We start from the raw sequence: 26,076 nt of genomic DNA on the forward strand, positions 1-26,076 counted from the left end.
TGCATCAGGAGATGGGGTGAGCAGGAGGACCCTGAGGTGGAGGGGATGGTGGGGATGGAATGGTCCCAGCTGCTGGCTCGCTCTGCTACTGCCTTTTCTGTTTGTGGGGAGGCTGTGCATTCCAGTAGAAGAGGACCTGGGCCGCAATGAGCCCATTGCAGAGGGAAGACACCACAAAGACCCCAGCCATGAGGGGGTCTCCAGTTTCCTGTTAGGAGAGAGCACAGAGCTAGATGGAGCAGCTGAGAATGAGGCTTTGGTGCCCCCTAGAGGGCAGAGGGTGCACCTACCTGAACAGACGTGAAGATTCGGGCCAAGGAGCCCCCAAACAGCATAAACACCGTGATGGCTGAAAGCTGGCCCGTGTGCCCATTGCGGTAGTTGGTGGCTGCCTGGAGCAACTAGAGCAGAAAGCCATACTTTTGGTTCTGTCATCGGAACCTTCCCCGTGTTCCCATCACTGACTGCCTCATTCCCGTCAGACTGAAACTCCGTATTGGAGGTTCACCCCGCCTCTGCACTGCCACACATCTTCCACTTGCTTCTGAGTACCCACCTTCCCCACCACCACGGCAGGCACGTTGGAGGCCTGGAGCAGGGTGACCACAGCCAGAGGAGTGAGTGGGGAAAGCAGCGCCAGCAGGACCATCGCATAGCAGGCCAGGAAAGCAACACCTGCGGGTCAGGGAGACAAGGAGCCCTCTTGAGTGCCCTGAGTCCCCAACAAGGTCCCCAGGATCCAAAGCCTGCTCTCCGGCAAGCCCCCAGCACCTTTCACGGTCTCGCCTCTGTAGTGCATCACCAGGAAGCAGATGGTAATTGTCTGGAGTGTCAGGAACAGTGCTTCGCCCCAAGAGCTGCAGGGTCAAGAGTTGGGAGGAAGAAAGGCGGGCCTGGAAAGAGGCAAGGAAAGCCTCCGTGGCCCATCCATCAGGGTTAGCGCTCTGACCAGCCCCCACCTGCCTGGCTCACTTAGACAATGCTCACTTCACCCCCACTTCCACTGGTGACTAAACTTCTAGAAAGGCGGAAGCATTCATAACCCTTAGAGTTGTGGGCCCTGGGGCTGGCGAAGTAGCTCAGCAGGCAAAGGCGCCTCCAGGCCTGGCCACCTGAGCTCAGCCCCGGGACCCACACATTGGAAAGAACCAACGCCTACAAGTTGTTCTCTGACACTGCCCCCTCCCCCAAATAAATAAATAATAATAAAAAAAGAATTGTGGGCATTTGGCCCTGGGGGTGAAGAGCGGCCCCTCACCTGAAGGGGAAGCTGTTGGTGATGCTGTAGGCCACAGTTCCGGTCAGCGCCACCAGCTCCAGCAGGACTGACTGGAGACTCAGGCCTTCTGCACTCTTGGCTCCCAAGATTTTAAATATCTGGGGCAGCTTCACTGTGGGAAGAACGACATGGCTGAGGAAGACGCGCGCCTCCCTCAGCCCTTGGCATGAGCCTCTCACACCCACACCTTACTCTGACAGAAAGGAGGAGGAGCTGTACATACCCAGAAGCGACCCAGCCACGATACCCAGCCCAAGGCCTTTGCTGAGGAGAATCTTGAGGCAGGGAACTGAGAAGAGAGAGAAAAGTAAGCAAAGAGGCCTCTGGAACCCAGGTGAGCGTTTGAAGTGCTCTTAGGAGCTACTCCCTCTCCCCTCACCCTGAACATGACCACCACGCCAGAAAGTGTCTGTTTTGGGGGGCAGTGGGGATGATGGGAAAGATACCCTTCCTGCTTCATCTTACATTCAGACTAGGTGTGATGCCAAAACAGCTTCTCCATGACTGCCGTCCCTCCTACCCAGCCTCCCCCTCCAAGAAGCACACATCTAAATAGTGTAGGCGGGCCCTGCATGAGAGTCAGGAACAACCAGGCGGTCCAGGAATGGATGGAGTGTGGGTTTGTCTTTGGAAGGAGACAATTTGAAATAGGCCATCCAGTACTGAGAAGAGAAGAAGGTCGGGGAACACTGGATCAATGCCTGAGTACCCAAAGAGCTAACTTTTATTCCTGTTTAGTTTAACCCAGGACCCATATACATTTGGGGGTGTGTGTTCTAAGACAGGTTTTCTCTGTGTACCTTTGGCTGTCCTTGAAATCACAGAGGTCTGCCTGCCTCCTGAGTGCTGGAATTAAAGCTGTGCGCTACCATGTCCCCCTCAGAAAATGTCTTAGAAAAGTCATTAAGGGGGGGCTGGAGAGATGGCTCAGAGGTTAAGAGCACTGACTGCTCTTCTGAAGGTCCTGAGTTCAATTCCCAATAACCACATGGTGGCTCATACAATGTGATCTGACGCCCTCTTCTGACCTGCAGGTGTACATGCAGGCAGAGCACTGTATATATAATAATAAATAAATAAATCTTAAAAAAAAAAAAGAAGAAGAAGAAGTCACTAGGGCTCTGTGCTGTGGTACATGCCTTTAAAACTCATTTAATCTCTGTGTGTTCAGGGTCAGCTAGGATTGCTTACTTAGTGAAACCTTGTCTCAAATATTTAAAAACCATTGCCAAGCCAGGTGTGGTGGCATGGTGGCGCACGCCTTTAATCCCAGCACTTGGGAGGCAGAGGCAGGTGGATCTCTGTGAGTTTAAGGCCACTCTGGTTTGCAAAGTGAGTCTTAAGACAGCCAAGGCTCAGCAGTTAAGAGCACTGACTGCTCTTCCAGGACCTGGGTTTAACTTCCAGCACCCACACGGAGTTCACAACTGTCCCCAGAGCTCCACACTCTCACACATGCAACAGGCAGAATACTAACGCACATAAAACAAAAATAAAATCTTGCTGGGTGTGGTGGCACACACCTTTTATCCCAGCACATACGGAGGCAGAGGCAGGTGAATCTTTGTGAGTTCAAGGCCAGCCTGGTCTACACAGAGTTTTCCAGGACAGCCTAGGCTACACGAGAAACCCTGTCTCAAAAAAATTATTGGGCCAGCAAGATGTCTCTGCTGCCAAGTCTGATGACCTGAGCATACATAAGGAGATACACACAACAACAAAACTTAAGACATGGCTTAGTGGTTAAGGGCACCTACTGCTCTTACGGAGGATCTGAGTTCAATACCATATGCTCTTTTTTTTTTTTTTTTAAGATTTATTTATTGTATATGAGTGCTTTATCTGCAGAAGAGGGCATCAGATCACATTATGGATGGGTTTTTGAGGCACCATGTGGTTGCTGGGAATTGAACTCAGGACCTCTGGAAGAGCAGGTGGCCTCTTAACCACTGAGCCATCTCTCCAGCCCCAATACCATACATTCTTGAGCCATGTGGTGGTTCCTGGCCCCTACGCAGGGGCAAACCCTACTCTTCCAAGGCCTTTATCTCTGTTTATCTAGTATCTCTATGATTTTTCTTACTTATTTACTATTTTGGGTTTTCTCTATGTGGTCCTGGCTGTCTTAGATTCGCCCTGTAGACCAGGCTGTCCTTGGATTCAGAGACGCTCCCGCCTCTGCCTCCCAAGTGCTACGATTTAGGATTACAGGTGTGCGGCACACTGTTCAGGAGATTGCTCAATCACTGAATCTTTGACCTGGAGGGAATTTGGCCCAGCAGAGAGCCTGACTATTGCAAGCCAAAATTCACTAGAACAGAGTTCTCTATGGTGCACCTGAGTAGAGGTAGACGACTTAGCAAAGGCTCGGGTATCTGATGTAACTCTTGGCCATGACGTTGCCTTGTAAAGAAAGACAGGAAGGCAGTGGGGTGAGACAGTTCCTCCCTGGATTCTCAGCACTCTGTGGCTGGGGCAGAAGGACTGCCAGTTTAAGGGCAGCCTGTGCTACGGGCGATGGAAGTGCCGAGTGTGGGGGCGCACACCTTTAATCCCAGCATTCCGCGGAGGCAGAGGCAGGGGGGATCTCTGAGTTCAAGGCCAGCCTGGTCTACAACTTGAGGCCAGGGCCGTTACACAGAGAAACCCTGTCTCAAAACGCAAACAAACAAACGCGATCAGTCTGCCTCTGTACTTGGGGTGAAAGGCTGTCTCCTCGCCTGGCTGGGTTTTTAATTTTATTTTATAAAATGAGTTTTCCAGGAGCTTGGTTGGCAGGATGGTTGGCTCGCACGCCCGAGGCCCCAGCCTAGAAAGAGATGGGGTTGGAGTACGGACCTCCCGTATAGTAAAACACAGATTTAACTATCTTTTCGGGCTACTCCCCTTCGTACCCAAATATGGCACCTTCCCTATGCAGGGCCTAAAACACTTCCGCCCTGTTCAGAAGCGCCTTCCGCCTTCGCGTGACACCGGGCACCTGCTGGCGCCAACCTGCGGTACGAGGCTGCTCGAACTAGGCTTTGAAGGATGAATAAAACTCACCATGGAGCAAGTCCCACCGGATGAAAAGCTGATCGTAGCATTCCTCAGGTAAAAGAAGCGGCACCAGCAGCCCCTTAAGCGGCCCGTCTACCTCACCGGCCATGTTGGAAAAGTAGCTTCCGCCAGGCTGGGTAGGCCGGCCATTGACCCGCGCCGCGCGTGCGCAGTCTGCACACTCCGCCTCGGTCGCCCGAGGGACGCGGCTGCACCGCCCTTTCTTACGCCACCCTCGCCCGCTTCAGTGACCTCAGACAGGCGCTCCCGCCTTCGCGGACTTGGGTTTCGTACGCGCCTTGGCGCTCGAAGTTTCCGGCGCGTCAGAGCACTGCGCCTGCGCAGTTAGGGCCTCCGCGCTTTTGTTCGCGCCATCAGCTCTGACGGCACGGCCTGCCCCTCCCCCCTTCCTCTGTCCCTCCTGCGTCTGCGCCATCTTGTCTTCTCTCGGCCTACTTTTATATTGTTTGAAGTTGTAAAGGAGAAGAGTATGGAGTTAGTCTTCAAGATGGCGCTAGTGAGGGCGCTACGGCTGTCTTTCTCTCTCTCTCTTTTTTTTTGTCCCTCCCCTCTTGATTTCTCCAGAGGGAATGGCACCGGGAAAAGAGGCCGTTCTGGGCATCCCTGCTAGTTCCCTGCTTCTTCCTCCTCAGTTTGTCCAGGTGGTAGAAGATGACAGTGAGGCAGAAGAGGAGGGAGCTCAGCTTCCGGAGAGCAGACCCTGAGTCAGCACGGGGTACGCAGAGATCGCAGCCTCTGCTGTGTCTAGGCGGGACCCCCAAAGGACGGTGGCAAAGGGCCCAATATCTGTCTGGGAAAGGGCCCTTAGGGTCAGGCGAAGAGAGGCCACGCTGCGTTCCTCCGCCCGGTGAAGCCCACTCACGGCGCACTCCGCTGGTAGATGTGCGCCTAAGTTGTATCTCCGCCTCAACCTCGTTCCCGGGGACAGGTGCTGGGCAGGGGTGCTGCCTCATGTGCCTGATTTCTGTAACTTTGGGGGCTCTTACAACTAGAAAAGCACCCATCCTTGGCTCCCACCCGTTGCACCATACCCCAACTATAAATAGTAGTTTGGGTTTTTTTTAGGTTTTTCGAGGCAGGGTCTCTGTAACCTTGGCCGTCCTGGACTCCCTTTGTAGACCAGGCTGGCCTCGAACTCACAGCGATCCGCCTGCCTCTGCCTCCCGAGTGCTGGGATTAAAGGCGTGCACCACCACACCCGGCTGAAATCCCTTTTTATTATCTGGACCTGGGCTGCCATGCAGGAGGCACCACTCCCTCTCCTTCTGATAACACCAGGTTTCAAGGGTATTTTTGAAGCCGGTTCCAGGACAGACAGCCAGGGCTAAAACAGAAACCCATGTCTCGAAAAACCAAAAAAGAAAAAAAAGTGGGGCTGAAGCTGTTCCTCAGAGCACAACCTTTAGAGAAGTTAGAGCACACCTGGCCACGTGGAGGAGGAGTCTCACACACAGCTGCCTACTCAGAATTTGTGTGTTGTACCTCTGGCTGTACACAGGGGTCAGGGGGGGACTGGGCCCTTATGTTAAGGGAATAGGCAGCCATTGGGCCCAGAAGGGAGGAGGGAGTTCACCAGCAGCTGTGCTGGCCATGGAGGGATGTACCCATGAGGGCATTTGGTCACTCTGGTATTTTCATCCCTTTTTGCCAGCTGTCTCTTGGTGACTCAACCATAGGAAAGCACATGACAAGAAACCCGTGGCTTTTAATCCTGGCAGGACAAGGGAAGCCAAGGACAATGTCTTTAAGTTTCAGTCCTCTTCGTGAGCAAGGGAGTGGGGCCCCACCATCCCCCTTATAAAATCTCCAATTTTGTTCTTAAAGACAGGGAAGGAAGGCAACTTTGTTGAGTCAGTTGCATGTTGAAGTGAAGGTGCGTCTTGGTGACCCACAGAGTGGCTGAGAGCGCATGCTCAAAGGGGCTGGTAGGCTGGTTGTCGTCTCCTGGAAATGCAGAAGGCGAGGAGCACCAAGGTGAGGAGACCGAGGAGGACCAGGCCAATGATGAGGGGCAGCAAGAGGGACTGGTCACCAGGGCAAGAGAAACCTGGGGGGACAGTGGGCCATTAGGAGCTGCTGCAGAGGTGGATGGGATGGGGGGGGGGAATGGAAGGGAAAGGGGGTGATGGAAGGTGGGAGACGTCAACCCCATAGTTTAGAGCCGTGAGTAAAGGGGAAGTAGGCGTCTTGGTAGAGGAGGCTGAAGTTCAGAAAGAGCTGTGGGAGCCAGGCGTGGTGGTGCACACCTCTAATCCCAGCCCTCGGGAGGCAGAGGCAGGTGGATCTCTGTGAGTAGGAGGCCAGCCTGGCCTACAAAGGGAGTCCAGGACAGCCAAGGCTACACAGAGAGACCGTGGTTGGGGAGGAGGGGTGGCAAGGAAAGAAAGCGAGCAGTAGGGCAGTAGGGGAGTAGGGGAGAGGTTCCCAGCGTAGTTGTGGCAGGAGACTTCCAGGAAGAGAGGGGTTGGGTGGGGCTTACATGGCCCGAAGCGCCCTGTGTCAGGCAGCTGAGCAGCCTGCAGCCGCAGGGAGAGCAGGTCGATGCGAACAGCTGGGGAAAGAGCAATGCTTGAGTTCCTGCAGCAGAAGCTCCGGCCTAGGGGCGCGTGGAGCAGCCGAAGAGATGGGTTCTGAGCCGAGAAGGTCCACTCTGGCGAAGTTAGGAGTGAAGGGTCAATCCAGGAGGACTCCTGAGCCACCCCTCTCCCACACCGCAACCTGGACACCAGGTGGGGTGATGCCAAGGGAAGGTTACTCACGGTCGGCCTGCGGGAAGGACACATTGTACTCCACTGCCATGTAGTTGAGGTAGACTACACCCGGGCTCTGCTGCAGGTCCTTGAGATGAACAGAAAGGCTCAGGACTGCGGTGGTGGTGGCATCCATGTCCACAGAGCAAGGAGGGAGGCTCAGGGAGTGCAGGCATGCAGTGCGGGAGAGCAAGGAGAAAGGCAAATCAAGCGTGTACCTGCTTGAATCCAAAGGTGAGCTGTCCATAAGGAAATGAGAGAGGCAGGTGGGGATTGGCCTTGTCGCAGCCCCCCTGGACCTTGGTTTTGTTGGGATTCAATACAGAGATGCCCCAGGCCTGCGGAAGTGAATACCACCGTGGGTCTGAGATGGACAGATGAACCATCCAGTGGTTTATACCCTCTTCTGTCCCTCCGCCTCCTGAGCCACCCCAGACTTGCCTCTTGTACCCTTTAAGCCCCGTGCCTTAGCTTTACCTTTCCTCCACCCTGGGTTGGGTACAGGATTCGAATCTGAATTTGGGCTTGGAGCTGAACACATGGCTGGGAATCATTAGCCCATGTGTAGTTTCCAAGAGCCCCCTTGGAGCCGGGACTAGGACTTGGAGAGGGTGGAGGTGGTCCAGGATGAGGGCCGCTGGTGGAGAACCTTGGAGTACTAGCAGTGCCGTTCGCGGTGGGATAAACTGTGGCGTTCCCATGGCTGCTGGTGGTGGCGGGGTTGTGCGTAGGGGTAGTTTCATGTCCAGAGCTGGTAGCAGTACCATTACTTGTAGGATGAACTGTGCTGTTGGCGGGACTGGTGGTGGTGAGCCTGTGGCTGCTCGTAGGGCTTGCTGTAGGTGTCACCGTGAAGGATGGCAGCAGAGTAGCGGCTTTTTTTTTAGGACAGTCTTTCCCTGTTCCTTGGGCTTCCAGCAAGAGATTGGTTGGCAACCCAGGTACAAGTTCCTGCCCAGGAGCTCCCTCTGCCCCATCTCCCATCTCTCCTTACCTCCGAGCAGGCCCAGCAAGATCAGACACCACACAGGGAGCCTCATGGCAGAGCTGCGCAAAGTCCAGCTGGGCTGCAACAGCTCCTTCCGCAACCCAGTCCCTCTGCATTCAGTTGGAAGAGGAAATGAAAGTCTAACTTCCTTAAGATAATCCCACCCCAAAGCTGACTCAGGTTAGGGTAGGGGACGACTCAGCTCTAGCCTTTAGTCATTGGTTTCAAGACAGTGGTGGCCTTTTGAGTGGGAGGTAACAAAGCCCTAGTTAGCACGTGAGGATGAGGCCGTTGACTTGCCTAACTTGCTCTACTTGGAGTTTACAGGAAAGGCAAAGAAATGGGAAGGCCTTCTCATTGGCCAAAATTCACGCGTGCCCACCACCAAATCCCAGTTCTTCTGGGTAATCTGGTGCGTGCCAGGTTTCACTTGCTCCCTGCCCCATGACTCTCCCATCAATCACTTCCTCAAAGCTGGAGACCTGTGACCCTTCACATTACACTGTCAGTACCAAATTAGACTGGTATTTCTTAGCAGGAGGCACCACAGCGACCTCAGCGAAAAGCTAGTTGGGCAGCTGACCTACACGCATCAGGTGGAGGGGAAGAAACACGAAGCCCAAACAGGCAGTTTCCAAGTCATTTTATTCAGAATTTTGTGTTTGTTTCCTGAATCAATAAATACTATACAAAACAATGTAAAAATGGCTACCATTTTCTCTCCCCTGCTCCCCTCACCTGGGGACCACCTCACTCAGGGGTTCTCCCTGTAGATTTGGTCCAGCAAAGGAGGCCAGACATTTAGCCCCTAGACTCACTATTGGAGACTTGGCTGGGGTAGGAAAGCCTTCAGAATCAGGTGACTAGGTTAGGGAAATGGATTAGTGTCTTGGGGGGAAGGAGACGGCGCCTGGGGCAGAGCCTACCCCAAAGAAAAGGGTGTCTAAAATGTTCACGGTTCCTTCTTTTTGCCTCAAAAAGTGACATTTATTCAAAGAGAGAGGAAAAAACAAAAAAAACAAAACAAAAAAACCAAGATGTCCATCCCTTGGCTCCCGTCCCTCCCCCCTCAAGCTGTTCCTCAGCCCCCAAGGACTGAACTCTGGCTTGGGCCAGGTAGAACAGCCCCTCAAATGAGGTCAGCAACATTGAGGGGCATCTCTTCAATGGAGGTGTTGTAGAAAGTCTCAATGTCTCGAAGAGTCCTCTTGTCTTCTTCTGTCACCATGTTAATAGCCACACCCTTACGGCCAAACCGACCACCTCGGCCAATTCTGAAGAAGAAAGAGTAATGTATTAGAAAGCAGTGAGGGCAGGGTCTCGGCACAGGGAGTGTGAGGAGGCATCGCAGACCTGTTTACCTGTGGATGTAGTTTTCCCTGTTGGTGGGAAGGTCATAATTGATGACTAGGGAGACCTGCTGCACATCAATGCCTCTGGCCTGGGTCAAGAAAGGTAGTATTAGCCATTAGAGGGTACTCCACCCTGGCTGGCTAGGCTCGTGTAGGCAGCCAAAGGCAGGCCAAGGAAACAAGTATCCTTGTTCAGCAGAGACTTGGGCATGCCCATTTTTCTTCCAAGCTGCTACGTTCCTGAAAAGGGCACAGTCAGCCCCTTGGAGAGGGAATCACCTTGGACTCACTCTTCTCCCTGAACAGCATCTACTCACCAACAGGTCAGTGGTAATCAATACTCTGCTAGAACCAGACCGGAACTCCCTCATGATCACATCTCGTTCCTTTTGGTCCATATCTCCATGCTAGAGAACAAGGATGTATAAGCAAGGTGGCACAAGGCTGCTGGTGACCGAAATGTGCGTGCGTATGCGCGCACCCACACACGCAGACCTACTAACAAGACTGGAAAGGCTCACCATGGCAGAAACAGTGAAATCCCGGGCGTGCATCTTCTCCGTCAGCCAATCCACCTTCCTTCTGGTATTGATGAAGATCACCGCCTGGGTGATAGTCAGGGTCTCATACAAGTCACACAGCGTATCGAGCTTCCACTCCTGGAGACCCGGAAACAGCAGTCAGGGGCTATACCCAGCACTCACTGCCAGGCCCGCCGCCTGCACTGGGCCCCACCTCTCGCTCCACATTGATGTAGAACTGGCGGATACCCTCCAGGGTCAACTCTTCCTTCTTGACAAGAATCCGAATGGGGTCTCTCATGAACTTCTTGGTCACTTCAAGGACGTCAGAAGGCATTGTAGCAGACAACAAAACTACCTAGTAGGAAAAAAATGCATCATCCGTGAGTGGTGTGCACTCCCCACCACAACCAATCCCAGGTTCCTATCAACACTACTTACCTGTGTGTTGCTGTTAAGCTTCTGAAATATATCATAGATCTGGTCCTTGAACCCACGGCTTAACATTTCATCTGCTTCATCCAGCACAAACATCTTGATGTATTTAGGGGCTAGAAGGCAGGAAAAACACACACACACACACACACACACACACAGTCAGGGAAATGTGAAACATTTAAATCTCTGAGTAAGAGAGGGCAGGCTTGAGGCAGACAGTCTGCTCTCAGAATACATGGACTGATCCTTTGCCCAAAGCCTCCCTGCCAAGCCAGACAACAGCCCTGGTAAGTAGAACACTCCCCAGGCTAAGGCAACAGGGGAGCTGGGCTCAGATGACACGCATGGGGTTCATCACAGAGCAACTCAATTCCAAGCAAGGGAAAATTAACATCCCATGGAAAGGCAGCTTGTCAGAGTAAGCCAGTAACTGGAAAAGCAGTGCTTACACAAGTATCTCCGGTTAAGCATATCAAACACCCGGCCGGGGGTGCCCACGATGATATGGGGAGCTTCCATTTGCAGCTTCTGCACCTCAGCACGCACATTGGTTCCCCCAATGCAGGCATGACAGGAGGCACCCATGTAGTCTCCTAACGCCATCACAACCTTTTGTATCTGCAAACAGACATCTACATCAGCTTGGGCTGTGCCAGGCAGCTCTTGTCCCCATACCCCAAACTGAAATTATTTTACCCTTTACCAGGCATCAGAGGTCTACTTAATCATTTCTTTTTTGGGGTTTTGGGTTTTTTGAGACAGGGCTTCTTTGTGTATCCTTGGCTCTCCTGGACTCACTTTGTAGACCACGTTGGCCTCAAACTCACAGCAATCCATCCACCTGCCTCTGAGTGCTGGGATTTAAGGTGTGTGCCACCACACCCGGCTACTTAATCCTTTCAAAACACACACACACAAATGGCAGTGTTAGGTCTACCCTGCCTCCTAGACCCACGGGTTCACAGTGCCTCTACATGAGCAGCCCTCTCAGGAGCATGGTAATATGCCCACAATGTAGGTTTACTTATTACACGTCTGCCACAGCACCAAGACTTTATGCATGCTAGCTAAGTGTTCCACTGAGCTATGCCCCCAGGCCATAGGCAAACAAAGCCCAAAATTGATGACACAGCTATACAGGACTCTTAAACCTGTGAACTTTCTAATTTACCACTTACATTGGCCCACACCAACACTAACTAGTGTGGATGTTAACTAGCATTGAGATCTTATGTGCCCCAGGCATGAAACAGCTTTGGCCACCAAGGCAGGCATCAAGCTAGGATGAACAAGGGGCTGCCATCTGCTCTGCCCCTGGCTGATATCAGAACAACACCACCAACGAGGTGTCTCTTTGCCCATTGCCAGGGGTTTCTTCATGAGACAGCCAGCCCTGCTCACCTGGAATCCAGCAACAGACTTCCCTTCCCATTTGGTTCAGAAAACCGATAAAGGAAGTGGTTTTGTTGGTAGAAAAGTTGCTGATAATCAGGCCAATAAATCCCAACAGTTCTAAAAGCCATGACAAGACTCAATGGCATCTGAGAATGCGCACCTGACCTAACAATTGTCCTTTTTCAGGACAGGGTCTCTGTGCAGTCCTGGCCTCACTCTGTAGACCAGGCTGGCCTGGAGGGTGATCACAGCAATCTGCCTGCCTCTGCTTGCCAGAGTGCTAGGATTACGGGTATCAGCCACGACAACCAGCTTGCTCTGTAATTCTTGAACCAGTTACTTAGAAAGTGGGATGGAAAGCACTCTTACCTGCTGTGCCAATTCACGAGTGGGTGCCAGAACCAGAGCCTGAGTAGCCTTCAGATCTAACTCGATCTGCTGCAGGATTGATATGGCAAACGTAGCCGTCTTCCCAGTGCCAGACTGGGCCTGAGCAATCACATCATAACCTACAGCCAGACCAAGAGTCAGACGTGGCGCAGGCGAACCTCGTCGGCTCACACAGCATTTGGACCGTCATGGCATTAGTAAGGGAACTAGATTGAATTGACTTCTTTTGTGACAAGGGTTCTGTGTAGCCCAGGGCTGTCCTGGATTCTGTAGACTTAAACTTACAAGAACCACCCACCTCTGAATTCCAAGTGTTGGGATTAAAGGAGTGGGCTGCAGTCACCATAAGGCCAACAAACAAGGTTGTAAACGAAGTGTTAGGGGCCTCACAAACCATAATATTGTGACAAAGTCCAGGGTACCAGAACATTCTGAACTCACACTAATTAGGCTAGCCCCAAAGCAGTACAAAGAAAGCCTGTGAACTGGAGACACCAACCCCTGCGTCTAAGGTAGCAGCAGCAGAAACTAAATAGTTTCCTTCTGGCTGCAAGGCCCACCACTCCACCCCAGGGCAGTCCCAAAATTTCTCCCGAGCAGTCTTACCCTTGATACAAGGAAGAATAGCTCGCTGCTGAATGGCAGAGGGCTTCTCAAAACCATAGGCATAGATACCACGGAGGAGGGATTCGGAGAGATTCATGTCATCAAAGCTATCCACAATCTCATTCCAGTTGCTCTGTAGGATGCAAACAAATTAACCAGGGAGGTACTAACATTAGTAACGTGTTTACACTAAAGCTTCCCACCCACTCCACCCTCCAGGTCTGCCACAATCTGGATGTCTGAGGTCGCTGTCACTCTAAGGAGGTGCCTGTTCAACCCAAACAGACAGGGTCTCACCTCGATGACGCCTTCAGGCTCCATCCCATCGGGGCCATTGTCTCTGGATCTGTTGGTTCAAAACATTAGATTGGCTTCCTGCTTGACCAGAGCAAAGAAGCAACCAGCCCATTCCCGATCCGATCCCATTTGTTCCCAAAGTACAATCAAGAGGCACTTTAGAGCCATCTTCCTTGAAGATCAAGAGATCGTAAAGGGGCAGGGGCGCCTCCATACACACAGGACGCAGAGACGCGGGCTTCGCAGCCAGGCCCACAGGTTCTGGGTCCGGCGGATCAAAGCGTGTACACCTCCCTCCGGCGCACCAAGGCTACCGGAAGTCCCGCCCTCCATCTCCAAGTTCCGAGGGTGGGCCCGTCCCCTTCCCCCCACGTCATGCCGCCCGCGCCCTCCCCCACTCCCTCCGGCCGCCCCCCCCCCGTTCCCAGTACCCGGATGTGGGAGGCCGCGGGCGGTGGCGGCCTCGCGCACAATGAGCCCCAGCCGCGCTAGCAAAAGGGGGAGATTGCACAACACAGACAAGCGAGGCAGACGGGGGGAGGGGAACCTCTCAAGCGGCCATGTGCTCATTCGCTCCGCCGCTCGGCGGCGTCTCCCCCGCCAGAAAAATCCACAACCCGCCCGCCCCCGTCGAGAAATGGCGTCGCCCTCCCATACCTCAGGCCGCTCACCCCCGAAGCAAAGTGGACCTGCCCATCCGCAGTTTGCCAATTGCCCGGCTTGTGCGGCAAAACGGACCCGCCCGCCCGGCGCCGGGTGGGCTCCCGGTGCCTCACGCGGCCGCTCCTCCGGGTTAGGCTCAGCCCTGGCCGCCAAGAAAACCAGCACCCTGAACGGCCGGCTTCTCCCTCCCGACCCACACTCCGAGCGCGGCGAGGGGCCTGTCTGGAGACCCCGGCACCCCTGCCTGCCGCGGTGGTCGCGCCGGAATGCTCCGGAACCCTCGCGCGCCCTGCCCGACGCGGGGAGGCGGCCAGACCCGCCGGCCCCGGGCCGCGCAGCCGCCGCTCCTGCTTCCCACGCTGGGTCGCGCCCTCGCCAGGCCGCCCTTCCCCGTCTCCGCGCCGGTGGCGGCGTCGGCCGTGGGAGCCTCCCCGTCCCCCCCGCGAGCGGCCCCTCCCGGTTCGGTTCCCCCGCAACCTGGGAGGTTCGGGGCGACGGGCCTCTCAACTTCCCCCCGGCGGGACCCTCGGAAGGGAGCGGCGGGTAAGTAGCCACACTCTGTTGCAAGCGCCTTTCTTACCGAGAATCCTGACTCGCAGACATGATCCTTAGAATCTAGGGCGGAGTGCCCGCCTATCGCCGACTTATAGAGCGCCCGACCCCGCCCCAGCCATCGCATTGGCTTGGCTGCCTCTGCCCCGCCTGCCGGCGCGCTGCAACCCGACGTGACGTTACTTTGTAGGCGCTTCAGCTCGCACGCCCTATTGGGTAGCGTGAGTGCCTATCAAAGTCGGCGCCCGCCCCGCAGCCTCATTGGGTGAAGCGCCCGCCCTTCTCGCCCGTACGGAAGTGACGTGAAGACGTCGGGCCTCGCGGTCGGGCAGCCATTTTGGAGCCCAGCACCTTTACACGTGCGGAGGCGATCGAGCCTCAGTCATGTGGTTCAGCGGGTCCTATCAAGCGACGGGGGTGAGGCCGTGGCCTCAGGGGACTTCCGGGCACTCGGGACTACCACTTCCCTTTACTTCTCTACAGTCCACGCGTTTATTAATTCTTCCGCTCAGAAAAGGTGTGTTCACAGTGTAGCAGGAACGACAAAACCGCAGCGCTATCTCAGAGGACAGGAAGTTTCCTCGACTGGAGGAAAATAAGGGATGGAACCCATTTCTGGGCTAAAGGGAACCCTAGGGAGGTAAGCTGCCAGGGTCTCGTCCCACTCCATCACTGGTTCCTTTTGTGTCTGTCCCCAGCTTCTCTGAGCCTTGCTTATTTTGAGGCTTCATTCCTGCCTCTGCTCCCCTGTCGTGTACAGTTTGATTGTAGGAGGAAGCGTTGGCGTAGATAGAAAGCTGATTTCTAAGATCTCAAGACCTGAAAGGGGCAGCTAACAGCAGCAGCTGCTGTATTAGGGCCTCTCAAGGAAAACCACCACTTAGGTATCTTCAAAGGATCCTTTATTGACCAGAGCAGGACCGTGGCATTTTTATATATATTTATATATAAAAAAAAGTTTGAAGATCTGGCAGGCAGTAGTCCCTTCGCCCGCCCACCCCCCACGCTGTTTTCCTGCCCCCTGAACACGGAAGGAGGAATGGATATGCTCCACCTAGGCCACAGGCAACACTCCCTAGAGGGAGAAAAGGGCTTGTATGTGGCCATTCCCCTCCCATCAGAAATCAACATTCTTGCAAAGAAAACAAAATACAGAAATCAAACATTTAAATATGAAAAACCAAAGGGAATTGGGTGGGGAGACAAAGGAACTGGAGTTTCTTGGGAAGGGTCTCCCTTGTTGCCCTGCCCAGTACTGGGCTAAGGGTCTGGGGTCTGAGGCTCACACAGTGAGTTTGCAGTGACACAGTTCCTTGTAGATCTGCCGTCGGAGTTTGGGCATGTCCTGCTGGGTGAAGCCGAAGGGCTGAGACAGGGCCAGGTGCTTGCAGTACTGGGTGCCAACAAAGCAGGCCATGAGAACCATTGTACAGAGCATCGCTCTCAAGTCAGGACTGCTATACATTCCGCACTAAACAGATCCCCACTTCTCACACAGACCGGCATTAGCGTCTAACAGCCTGGGCTTAGAGACACCCTACATAACACACACAGCATGTAAGGTGGAGATACACTGAGTTGGAAGGAGGAAGGTGGGAAGCCTATGTGTCAGGACCAAAGCCAGAAAACCCGTCCCTGCTGAGATGCAGACAGGCCTGCCGACCAATGGAGCAGGGCTTCTGTGCACGTGAAGGCAGAAGACAACTTGCAAGAGTTAGGTTTTCCTTCCGCTCCATGGGTTCCAGAGCTCAAACTCGGGCCGTCAGGCATCAAGATGCTGCTCTACTTCCTGAACCAGCTGAGGCAAAAACCTCCCACCCACCCTGAGCCAGCGTCTGCAGAGCTAAGAGGCGCCCCCCCCCCCCCTTGCTTACCTGTAACACAAAGGCGCCACAGTCACTGTCATTGTTCTGCCTGGCCACGTTCTAGGGAACAGAAAGTGTGAATCTCTTCACTTGAGGCTCCCGCCCGAGGCTGAGTTCATTTCTGGCCCCACCCACCATGCTCAGCACCACACGACATTTCCCTCTGGAAACTCACCATTTTGAAGTAGCCTTTCCAGCCTTGGTGGAAGTCCAGTCGGTCTTTTTTTACCGCCTCTGCCTGCAGATACTTGGCAATATGCTATGTGGGCAAGGAAAAAAGTGGTATCTGATTATTTACTGGCTTAATGCAGAGTATGACAGTGGCAAACACCACGCCACTCAACCCCCAGACTCACAGCCCACAGTTCTGCCTGAGATTACTTGCTGCCACATCTCCCTACATCTTTACTACTTGTTTTCCCACAACCCCTCAAACCTTAGGGCAGCGGCGGTTTAGCGTTCGTTGTGAGTCAAAATAGGTGATGGTTCGCTGCCTTACATTGACTGAGATAAGGGACCAGTGCACCTCCAGATGGATGGGGATCAGCAGTAGTTCCTTATTGAAGATGTCCACCTGAACAGAGAGTGCTTGAAGTCAGATACGACAGAGAACCCAGCTGATTGCCATGAGGGCTCAAAAGAAAGTGTACAGAACAGATAAAGCAGTCACAAAATGGAGGTCATGGACTGCGAGGCAAAGCTCAGCATCATATGGTGACACTTTTGGAAATACAACTTGGGGTCTCCTGCACGCTAAGCAAGTACTTACTACTGAGTTACATCCCTACCCTGTTCTTAAGATTCTGTGTGTGTTCTATGTGCCATGCATGTTGAGGCCAGAGGACAAGTTTTGAGTGTCATTCTGCTGTCAACGTCAACCTTTTGTTTAAGACTGGGTCCCTCACTGACCTAGGACCTAGCAAGTAAGCTTGGTGGGCTGGCCAGCAAGTCCCAGAAACCCACATATCTCCACTCCTGAAGCACTGCCACCACAACTACCCTTGGCCTGGATTTCTTATGTGGGGATCAAACCCAAGTCCCTCCATGCACTTCATAGGCGGAGCCCAGATGCTGTTTTGAGACAGGGTCTCTCTACATAGCCCTGGCTGGTTGGGAACTCACTATGTAGACCAGGCTGGCTTCAAATCAGAGATCCTCCTGCCTCTGCCTCCTGCCTGCTGGGATTACAGGTGTGCACCATCACACCTGGCTGATGTTATGTGATGGTTGAAGAAGAAAGGTAAAAACAGAAGGTAGCATCAGAACACACATGGGTCTTGTAATCCCAGCACCTGGGAAGTAGAATTACAAACTTAGGGCCAGCCTCTGCTACAGGAGACTGTGTCTGGTGCCAGGTACTTATACATTAAAGGAAAAGGTCTAGGTAAGAGCACAGACTCTAGGGCTGGGGAAATAGCTCATGGGTTAAGAGCATTCATTGACTGCTCTTCATGAGTATCTGGGTTCAGTCCCCAGCACCCACGTGGTGGCTCACAACCATCTGTAACTTGAGTCCCAGGATCTGCCGCCCACTTCTGACATGCCATGTGGTGCAGAGATGTCCATGGAGACAAAGCTCCCGTACACACACAGCCTTCATTATCTGGCCGTCTTTCAGGGGGAGAGAGCGTTATAGGGAGTAAACTAGTCTCACTTGTCACATTGAAGGTATGGTCTGAAATGCTCAGTTAAGGTTTACAGTCACCCTACAATAAAATTCTGTCACCCATGACATAAGGAAACTGCAAATTGGGAAAGTAATTGCTCAAGGTCACATAAGTAAACAGCACAAGACAGACATAAATGTTCTTATTACATGTTTATTATTGGGAGGAGGGGCACACATGCCAGAGTAGATGCGTGGAGGTCAGAGGACAAGCTGGTTCTCTCCCTCCACCACGTGAGTCCCAGGGATCAAACTCAAGGCGTTTGGCAGCAGCCACCTTTGCCCGCCCGCTGGGCCTTCTCGCTGACCCACAAAAGAAATTCATCTCAGGTACGTAACCGTGTGTCACTCTTGCTTTTACTGTTAGAAAATGAGGCCCTCACACATCCCTGAGTAACCTGAGCAGACATTAAATACTGGCGCTAGGGCTGGGTGTCGTCCAGAGGGGAGTGCTGTCGGGCTGCAGTGCTAGCTACTTCCTGGGGAGATGGGGTAGGGCTAGGTGACAGGAGGAAGACTTGTGTTAGAACCAAAGTCACCTTTGTCATGTAGAAACCTCCTGGCTTTTCAGTTACAAGGCAGAGAAACCTACAGAAATTTCTGCATCTACAGAAAAACCTGTTCCTCTCCCAAAATTTTTTAATTTTATTTTTACATATTTATTTATTTTGGTTTTTCAAAACAGGGCTTCTTTCTTTTTTTTTAATTATTTATTTTTATTGATGTTTTGTCTGTATGTCTATATGATGGTGCTGGATCCTGGAGGTACAGACAGCTGTGAGCTGCCATGTGGGTGCTGGGAATTGAACTGGGTCCTCTGAAAGAGCAGTCAGTCCTCTTAACCACTGAGCCATCTCTCCAGCCCAAAACAGGGTTTCTTTATGTAGCCCTTGCTGTCCTGGACTCACTTTGTAGACCATGCCCAGCTTTTCCTCTCCCAATTTTTCTCATTACTTAAGACCAAAACTCAAATATCATCCCCCACTGCTCTCATCTCCTACATGAAAGCTGCAGGACGTTCTAGTTCTACCTTACGTTAGCCTATTTTTTTTTTTTTTTTTTTTTTTTGAGACAGGGTCTCTCTGTGTAGACTTGGCTGTCCTGCACAAACTACAGCAATACACCTGAGTGCTGGGACTGTGTGTGCCCCACACCCCACTAATTAACCTCTTCTTGCCTCTCCTTTGGGTGCTCCAGTCAAGCTGCTTTACCTGGACTATTTTCCCCTTGCATTCCATCACGGAATGGGAGCATGGCACCTCTAGGCTGGCAGGGCTGGAAAGACGGCTCCCACCAAGCCTGATGGCCTGAGTTTGAGCTCTGGAACCCATGGAACGGAAGAAAAACCTAACTCTTCTGAGTTGTCTTCTGCCTTCACGTGCACACCATGGCATGCATACCCACATTCATGCAGGGCTGGAGCGGTGGCTCAGTGGCTAACAGTACTTTCTGCTCTTCCAAAGGACCTGGGTTCAATTCCCAGCACCCACATAGCAGCTCACAACTATCTGTAACTCCAGTTCCAAGGATCTGACACCTTCATACCAATACACATAGAATAAAGTTTAAAAAAGTATTTTTTTAAATGTAATTTTTCAGTGGCTTCTCAATATACTCAGAATAACACTATCTTTGTCAGTGTTCCTTACATGCCTCATCTACCTAATTCTGTACCATCCTATGGTTTGTCACTGTGCTCACGGCATAGTCTTTCTCTATCTGAGTCTCCTTTGCTTAGAACACTGTTTCCCATACTGCACATGGCAACTCCTATCCCTCAGAGGAGGAAGGCCTTCCTAGGTCTAGGGTGACACACCTGCTATTTTGGTGTGTTCACAGCACTCTATGACGCACTGAAATGAGCCTCATGTCATCAAGGCAACACTTGTCCCTTATTTAATCTTGTGTCCTTAGTTCCTACGAGAGTGCCCAGCACACACAACACTTGATGTTGAGCACAGTGATGACTTCGGTTGGGGAAAGGACTCACAGAAAGCAAAACTCTTACATTTTCTTTAGAAACAAGGTGCTACACAGCAGTTGTGAATGCATAACTTACATTTTTGGTCCACCTTTTGACCCCATCATAACCCTTGGTACGGAGTTTATCATAGAAGAAACTGTTGAAGAAATGCACCTGTGCCAAAGACACAAAAGAGCTGGATAGAATTAAAAGGCCTCAGAGTTGCCCACGACGCTGCCTTTCCACCTCCCCACCCACACCCCACCTCACATGCCTGAGAGAAGTGCCTTCAACCACTGCAGCCTAGTTCCCTTAACAGGATAGGAGAACGGTTTTTGTTTTTGAAGACAGAGTTTCTCTGTGTAACTCTGGCTGTGCTTATGTAGACCAGGCTGGCCCTGAACTCACAGAGAGTGCTGGAGTTAGAGGCGTGTGCCACCATGCCCAGAAAGTAGGACTGTTATTAACGTTTACTTACAGCTAAGTTCCTGTCTCAGTTCTTGACGTTAACTAAAGAAACACTAAAGATTGGCTTACAGATCTAAAATGGATAGACTACCACTTACTACCTCTCTTCCCAAAACACAGACCCTAGTTATATAAAATGGAGATAACAGATGTTAAAAAAAAAAAAAAAAAAAAAAAAGGCTGGGTGTGGTGGCGCACGCCTCTAATCCCAGCATTTGGGAGGCAGAGTCTCAAAACAAACAAACCAACCAACCAACCAACCAACCACAAAAAAAACTGCTCAGAATTGCCTAAGTTTTGAGGACTAGAGAATCTGGTTAGTGCTGGGTAGTGTTGGCACTCGCCTTTAATCCTAGCACTGGGGAGGCAGAGGTAAGCGGATCTCTGAGTTTGAGGCTGGCTTGGTCTGTATGTGGAGTCCCAGGGAAACCAAGGCTACACAGAGAAACCCTGTCTCAGGAGAAAGCAGCCGCGCAGAGGAATCTGATTGGCCTACCTTTTCAGGGACTGTGTCCATGACCAAGTCTCCATACATGTTCATCACCTGAGGGGGAGAGAGGGGCCGCGCGAGGGCGTGCAATGGCACAGGGCTCCACTGTGCAAGAGGCTCCACCCCAAAGGCTTTTCCAGCCCTTTTATCTTCATCCTCTTACCTGGTCATTGAGCCAGTTCTGACCATATAAGGTCCCCAAGTCATCCATGGTGAGCACATGCCGTTTGTAGGACACGCGGAAGCCTCGCACCATGGCGTTGCCGGGCAGCCGCTGGTAGGACTGAATCAGCTGCAGGACCAGGCTCTTCCTGAACAGGCCAAAGTGTCGGAATTAAACAAGAGCTGATGGGCGTGGGCAGACAGAAATATCCACTACTGTCTAGAATAAGGTTTTTTAACCTTTTCTTTTTTCACAAGTCTTTTTAGGGTTCTCCCACTCCCCCAAAAGAGGCATAGGAACACGCAGGCCTAAGCTTTTCAGTGTCCCACAGTATCCTAAATGGAGACCCTCCCAAGTGCCCCACAGAGCCTGGCACTTCACTACAGCTCCCTCTGCTGCAGCTGCAGCTTTTACTTCCCCAAACACACCCTTTACGGAGTAAACACTGCCCACCCGCAGGGCCAACCCCCCCACCCCGCCCCGCCCACCTGGAGGGCGTGGAGAACTCCTGCTGGAAAATGTCCTCCAGCTTCTGCACGACCTCATCCGTGCTGAGGGGGATGAGGCTGCCGTAGGTCTGCAGGAATTCGTCCAGGATGCCTGCAGAGAGAAAGGCGAGGCTTGAGAGCAGATCTCGGAGCTGGCCAGAAGGAGACGGGGGTCCTCTCGGGGCTTACTCTGCACACAGGTCACGTGCTCCTCCTGTAATGGGGTGTGTTGGCCAGCTTTCTCCCCAGGCCGGTCTGCCTCTTCTGCAGCGCCCAACTCGGAGCCCTGAAAAAGTTCCTGAGCCACATGGTCTCCAATGCTGCACACGTTGCTGATGAGTATGCTGGCATCAGGGGGTGCCAGGTTGCGTTCTCCTTCAGGACCAGGCAGTCCCCCAAAACCATTGGGCAGAGTACAGGAGAGGAGGCCTACAAGGCACAGAACAGGAAGAGAAACCGTGGAAGAATGGATGCATACACACATAAAATCACAGAGGACAAACTGAAGCACAATGCAGCAATATAAACCCTATGGAACACAGAGCTCCAAAGCCTAACGTAAGGATATCCAAAGAGTTTAATTAAAAGTAAATAAATGGAGTTCGAGGCCAGCCTGGTCTACAAAGTGAGTCCAGGACAGTCAAGGCTACACAGAGAAACCCTGTCTCGAAAAACAAAAACAAAAAAAAAAAGTAAATAAATGAGCTGGGCGTGGTGGCGCACGCCTATAATCCCAGCACTAGGGAGGCAGAGGCCAGCCTGGTCTACAGAGTGAGTCCAGGACAGCCAAGGCTATACCCTGTCTGGAAAAACAATATCAAAATGATAATAGTAGTAGTAATAATAATAATAATAATAATAATAATAATAATAATAATAATAATAATAATAATAATAGTTTCTATTCACAAGCAGAAGGAAAGCAAAAGACTAGGATTCAGAGAGACTTCAGGAATATCTGCTCCCAATATATGCTTAACACCTAAGAGTGTACAATGTATAAGAGAGGCTCAATAGGGCTGGAGAGATGGCTCAGAGGTTAAGAGCGCTGTCTCTGCTTCCAAAGGTCCTGAGTTCAATTCCCAGCAACCACATGGTGGCTCAAAACCATCTATAATGAGATCTGGTGCCCTCTTCTGGCTTGAAGGCACACATTTGCGCAGAATAGTGTATAATAAACTTTTAAAAATAAAGACTCAATAACATTAATGGGGATGCTAAATTATTTGGAGTTCTCTAAAGAGGAAATATTCTAAATAAAAATGTTAAAATCTATAGATAATATTTTCTACTGGTAAAGGTCCCATTCCACAAGAACAGCAAGTGCCCTGTGGAGATACGCAGATCCAGGCCTTATCCTGAGAGGAACGGACAACACTCATTTCCTAAACCACAGCTCTCTTTGTCATCCGTATCAAGGCCACAGGAGAGCTACTGAAGGGTTTGCTTCCTATCTGTGTCCCCTCATCATTCCTGCTCAAAGTCAGAGCCCTGACTACTGCCGATAGGCTCGCTGACTCCTTGTTCTCCTGTCCTCCCCCTCCCTTTTTTTTTTTTAAGATTTATTCATTATTATGTATACAGTGTTCTGCCTGCATGTACACCTGCAGGCCAGAAGAGGGCATTAGATCACACTATAGATGGTTGTGAGCCACCATGTGGTTGCTGGGAATTGTACTCAGGACCTTTGGAAGAGCAGGTGGCGGTCTTAACCTCTGAGCCATCTCTCCAGCCCTGCAGTGGGCTTTTAAACTGAGGCTTAAGGAGATAATTTCATCACCGCTATGCTGGATGCCTCACTCGGCTCCCCGGGCTCAGTTCTCCACCCTAGCAGCGACTCGCGGTGCTCCAGGCTCCTCACCCTTCCCATCCCATTTCCCACCTTACCCGAGTCAGGGTCCAGAGGAGACTTTGGGGTCCACCTTAGTCCATCTTCCTCCATGGGGGGCCCAGAGGGCACTGGTGGAGACCCTCCCATCCCATCCTCAGCCATGAGAGCACCAAGCAGACCCAGCCGGGGTGGGGGTAGTCCCCGGGGGGAGTCAAAACGACAGCAGGGTGATGGCACCTGTGGCGTTGCACCCCCTTCCTGGGGGGAGAGATGGTTCTTGGGGTGTGCGAGGTTTCGCCGCCGGCCTCGGTGGCGCCCCCAAAGCTTCCAGTGGAATGTCAGCGAGGTGCTTTTTGAGTAGAGCAGCATCTGGAAGGCTCTCATGGCTCGGCGCCGGCGCTGGGACCACGTTTTTCTATGAGAGGGTCGGAGAGGGCGAGGACGTTGGGAGGCCCCCAGCTGGCCCCATCTCGGGGGTAGCCTCCAAGCTGCTGCCTCTTCCTCCTCTTCTTCCTCCTCCTCCTCCTCTTCTTCACTAGCTGAGGCATCAAAAGAGGGCCGAGGGGCAGGAAGGCGTCTAGTTGGCACTGTGGTCCCTGACCCAGGATCTGGCCCAAACCCGCCACCTGACTTGAGCCGAGGTTTGGGGGGAAGGGGCCAACGAAGCCGCTCTCGTCTGGGGTTGTTGTAAGTGGTGCCGGGTCCCGGAGGCTCAGTCCCCCAAGACCCGGTCCCTTGTATAGTCTCTTTCATCTTCCAGTACCCTGTGAAACAAAATATGAGAATCAAACACCCTACTTCCTCCAAGTTCCTCAGCATTTTCCCTCTGATTTCATATACGAATAAAGAAAAATCTAAACACTAGGAACTTCAGTTCTTCCCAGTTAACCTCGTCCCCAGAGTGTGCCGTCTTTTCGTCCAGGCCAATAAGCAAAAGAAAATGACTGAGTGGCAGGCCTCAGGGATTTTATCTCCAAGCTCCCCTTTAAAGTCACTATGGGTGTCCTTAGGATAAGTCGGAGGGTTACTTTGCTCAGGGCGATGGCTCAGCCTGGAATCCTGATAATGGGTACCTGGGAAGACAACTTTCACCGGGAAAACTTGATTCCCGAGTGGGAAGTTCCCTTTCACCCTGGAATGATATGGGGGAGGGGGACACACACGCCTCAGGTGTGGGGGAAGGGTAGTGAGTGCCAGGGTTCCGGCTCAGGAAATGAGTGGGTAAGATGTTGAAGAAAACTGGAAGCGAACCGAATCGGTGCTTAGCGACTGAATCAAGATGGGGACAGAGCGGAGCCGCGGGGGCCAGGCCGGCCGGCCCCTCTGCAACCTTTACGGGAGACCCGAATGCCTCCCTGCCCCGGCACAGTTCCGAAAGCTCGGGCGACTAGGCACACACCGGTCCTAAGTCCTTTAAAGGGCCTCCTGGGCCCAGTTAGGTGCGAGCGGAGACCAGAAATGGAAGAGGCCACAGAAGGGCTGGGGGAGGGGAAGGGGCGTCCTCACCCGGAGCGGGGAAGCCGGGCACACGGGGCCCCAAGGCGGGTGACTCCGCCTCAGGCTTTCCGGCTCATCTTTCGGACGGCGGCGACCCCGCCACTCCTGCTGTCTCCAGGCGGAGCCGTCTCAATTCACGAAGCCAAGGGTCTGGGCCGCGCGCCGCGCCTCCCCACCGCGGCGGCCTCCAACGCGGTCCTAGCCTCCACCTCCACCGCCGCCGCCGCCTCCCCTCCTCCTCCTTCCCCGCCCGCGAGCCCCAGGCCCACCGCCGCTGGCGGCGCACAGTTAACACGTCACGCCAGGCGAGCGGCGCCGGCGCGGCCAGCTCCTGCCCAGTCCCGCCCACCTCTGGGCGCCCGGGCCGCCGGACGGAGCCGCGCCTGCGCACATCCACTTGGCTTCCCCGCGCGTGGCAGCCCCGCCGCTCGCCCCTTCCATACGCCTGCGTGTCGCGCGCGACCTCGCGCTCCGCGTTGTAGCCACACGGCTGCTCCCTGCTCCTCGGTGGCCTGAGTTCCGGGTGATCCTGCGCGCCTCCCAGGGCATGGCCAGGATGTCGGGGGGAGGGCCCCCCTACAGCAGCTGGCCTGAGGCTAGGCGCCTGGGGAAATGGAGGCAGGGCTGGGCCCGACATTCATTCTCTCTTTTTTTTTGTTTGTTTGGTTTTTTCGAGACAGGGTTTCTCTGTGTAGCCTTGGCTGTAGACCGGGCTGGCCTCCAACTCACAGCGATCCACCTGCCCCTGCCTCCCAAGCGCTGGGATTACAGGCATGCACCACCACGTCCGGCCCTTTTTTATTTTTATTTTTTAAACTTTAAGCAGGGCTCCATTAAGGAAACAGCGACCAGCGCGCCAAGGCGTCCAGTACATAAAAGCTTCCCGGATACCAGTCGGCTCTTGGAGAGCCTTTTGTTGTTTTGTTTGCTTGAGGCAGTCACGCTACTCGTGTAACCCAGGCTGGCCTGGAACTCACAACTTAAGACCACAACTGGCCTCGAACCTACAGAGAGCTGCCTCCCGAGTACTGGGATTAAAGGCGGGAAGCATAATACCCAGGCTGGAAGTTTACCTGGGGGTTGGGGGACATGGAAGGCGTGCAGACCGACGCACTGTAAACACATTTTCCTAGATGGTGACGAGACACGGTAGAGGCGAGCCCCGGGCTTGTAAATTGAGGTGGAGGACGCTTGAAGAGGTGTGGCCAGGAGCCAGGTTTTCCCTAGCCGAGGAGGCTGCGCGCGTCCCTCGGCCTGGCGCTAGGTGGTGCTGCTGCTCTGGATGCCTTCCAGGGGACAAGGCTTGGCACAGCCTGCAAAACCCCCTTAACACACACACAACAACAACAGAATG

The 26,076-nt window shown here is 53.0% G+C and overlaps 4 protein-coding genes and 3 non-coding genes across 9 annotated transcripts; all 7 read right to left on the reverse strand.

Annotated features, from left to right (window-relative positions):
* Window positions 1-62: 62 nt before the first annotated feature.
* Window positions 63-4,510, reverse strand: Mpdu1 (mannose-P-dolichol utilization defect 1). 2 transcript variants are annotated; one of them, XM_051167472.1, is made up of 7 exons: window positions 4,325-4,510; window positions 1,503-1,568; window positions 1,259-1,391; window positions 772-857; window positions 557-675; window positions 291-401; window positions 63-208 (listed from the first exon to the last, which is right to left on the reverse strand). In XM_051167472.1, the coding sequence occupies exons 1-7, from the start codon at window positions 4,425-4,427 to the stop codon at window positions 86-88; spliced, it is 741 nt and encodes a 246-aa protein (XP_051023429.1). In that variant the 5' UTR covers window positions 4,428-4,510; the 3' UTR covers window positions 63-85. The 2 variants fall into 2 exon arrangements, with proteins under 2 accessions (XP_051023429.1, XP_051023430.1); XM_051167473.1 differs by lacking the exons at window positions 1,503-1,568; window positions 4,325-4,510 and having other exon boundaries at window positions 772-893; window positions 1,259-1,397.
* A 1,630-nt stretch (window positions 4,511-6,140) lies between these two features.
* Cd68 (CD68 molecule) lies at window positions 6,141-8,250 on the reverse strand. The gene is made up of 5 exons (XM_051167493.1): window positions 7,567-8,250; window positions 7,308-7,427; window positions 7,099-7,177; window positions 6,819-6,989; window positions 6,141-6,386 (listed from the first exon to the last, which is right to left on the reverse strand). Exons 1-5 carry the CDS (start codon window positions 8,071-8,073, stop codon window positions 6,253-6,255), a joined length of 1,011 nt encoding a protein of 336 aa, XP_051023450.1. The 5' UTR covers window positions 8,074-8,250; the 3' UTR covers window positions 6,141-6,252.
* Window positions 8,251-9,028: 778 nt separating this feature from the next.
* On the reverse strand, window positions 9,029-14,437 carry Eif4a1 (eukaryotic translation initiation factor 4A1). Of its 2 annotated transcripts, XM_051167463.1 has the most exons (11): window positions 14,320-14,437; window positions 13,077-13,125; window positions 12,780-12,912; window positions 12,153-12,292; window positions 10,838-11,006; window positions 10,392-10,501; window positions 10,165-10,308; window positions 9,951-10,088; window positions 9,747-9,836; window positions 9,439-9,518; window positions 9,029-9,351 (listed from the first exon to the last, which is right to left on the reverse strand). In XM_051167463.1, the coding sequence occupies exons 1-11, from the start codon at window positions 14,340-14,342 to the stop codon at window positions 9,207-9,209; spliced, it is 1,221 nt and encodes a 406-aa protein (XP_051023420.1). In that variant the 5' UTR covers window positions 14,343-14,437; the 3' UTR covers window positions 9,029-9,206. The 2 variants fall into 2 exon arrangements, with proteins under 2 accessions (XP_051023420.1, XP_051023421.1); XM_051167464.1 differs by lacking the exons at window positions 12,153-12,292; window positions 13,077-13,125; window positions 14,320-14,437 and having other exon boundaries at window positions 12,780-12,842.
* LOC127208927 (small nucleolar RNA SNORA67) lies at window positions 9,577-9,715 on the reverse strand. Its single transcript, XR_007833178.1, has one exon. It is a non-coding gene; the product is annotated as a small nucleolar RNA SNORA67 (small nucleolar RNA).
* LOC127208880 (small nucleolar RNA SNORD10) lies at window positions 10,611-10,751 on the reverse strand. Its single transcript, XR_007833144.1, has one exon. It is a non-coding gene; the product is annotated as a small nucleolar RNA SNORD10 (small nucleolar RNA).
* On the reverse strand, window positions 11,618-11,761 carry LOC127208852 (small nucleolar RNA SNORA48). Its single transcript, XR_007833123.1, has one exon. It is a non-coding gene; the product is annotated as a small nucleolar RNA SNORA48 (small nucleolar RNA).
* A 935-nt stretch (window positions 14,438-15,372) lies between the features above and the next one.
* Window positions 15,373-24,942, reverse strand: Senp3 (SUMO specific peptidase 3). The gene is made up of 11 exons (XM_051167488.1): window positions 24,732-24,942; window positions 23,282-23,989; window positions 21,584-21,823; window positions 21,395-21,506; window positions 20,907-21,054; window positions 20,750-20,797; window positions 19,882-19,959; window positions 16,593-16,730; window positions 16,332-16,415; window positions 16,166-16,216; window positions 15,373-15,684 (listed from the first exon to the last, which is right to left on the reverse strand). The coding sequence occupies exons 2-11, from the start codon at window positions 23,976-23,978 to the stop codon at window positions 15,574-15,576; spliced, it is 1,707 nt and encodes a 568-aa protein (XP_051023445.1). The 5' UTR covers window positions 23,979-23,989; window positions 24,732-24,942; the 3' UTR covers window positions 15,373-15,573.
* Between the last annotated feature and the right edge of the window lie 1,134 nt (window positions 24,943-26,076).

The sequence above is a fragment of the Acomys russatus genome, chromosome 25 (assembly GCF_903995435.1).
Source record: "Acomys russatus chromosome 25, mAcoRus1.1, whole genome shotgun sequence".
Classification (NCBI taxonomy): Eukaryota; Metazoa; Chordata; class Mammalia; order Rodentia; family Muridae; genus Acomys; species Acomys russatus.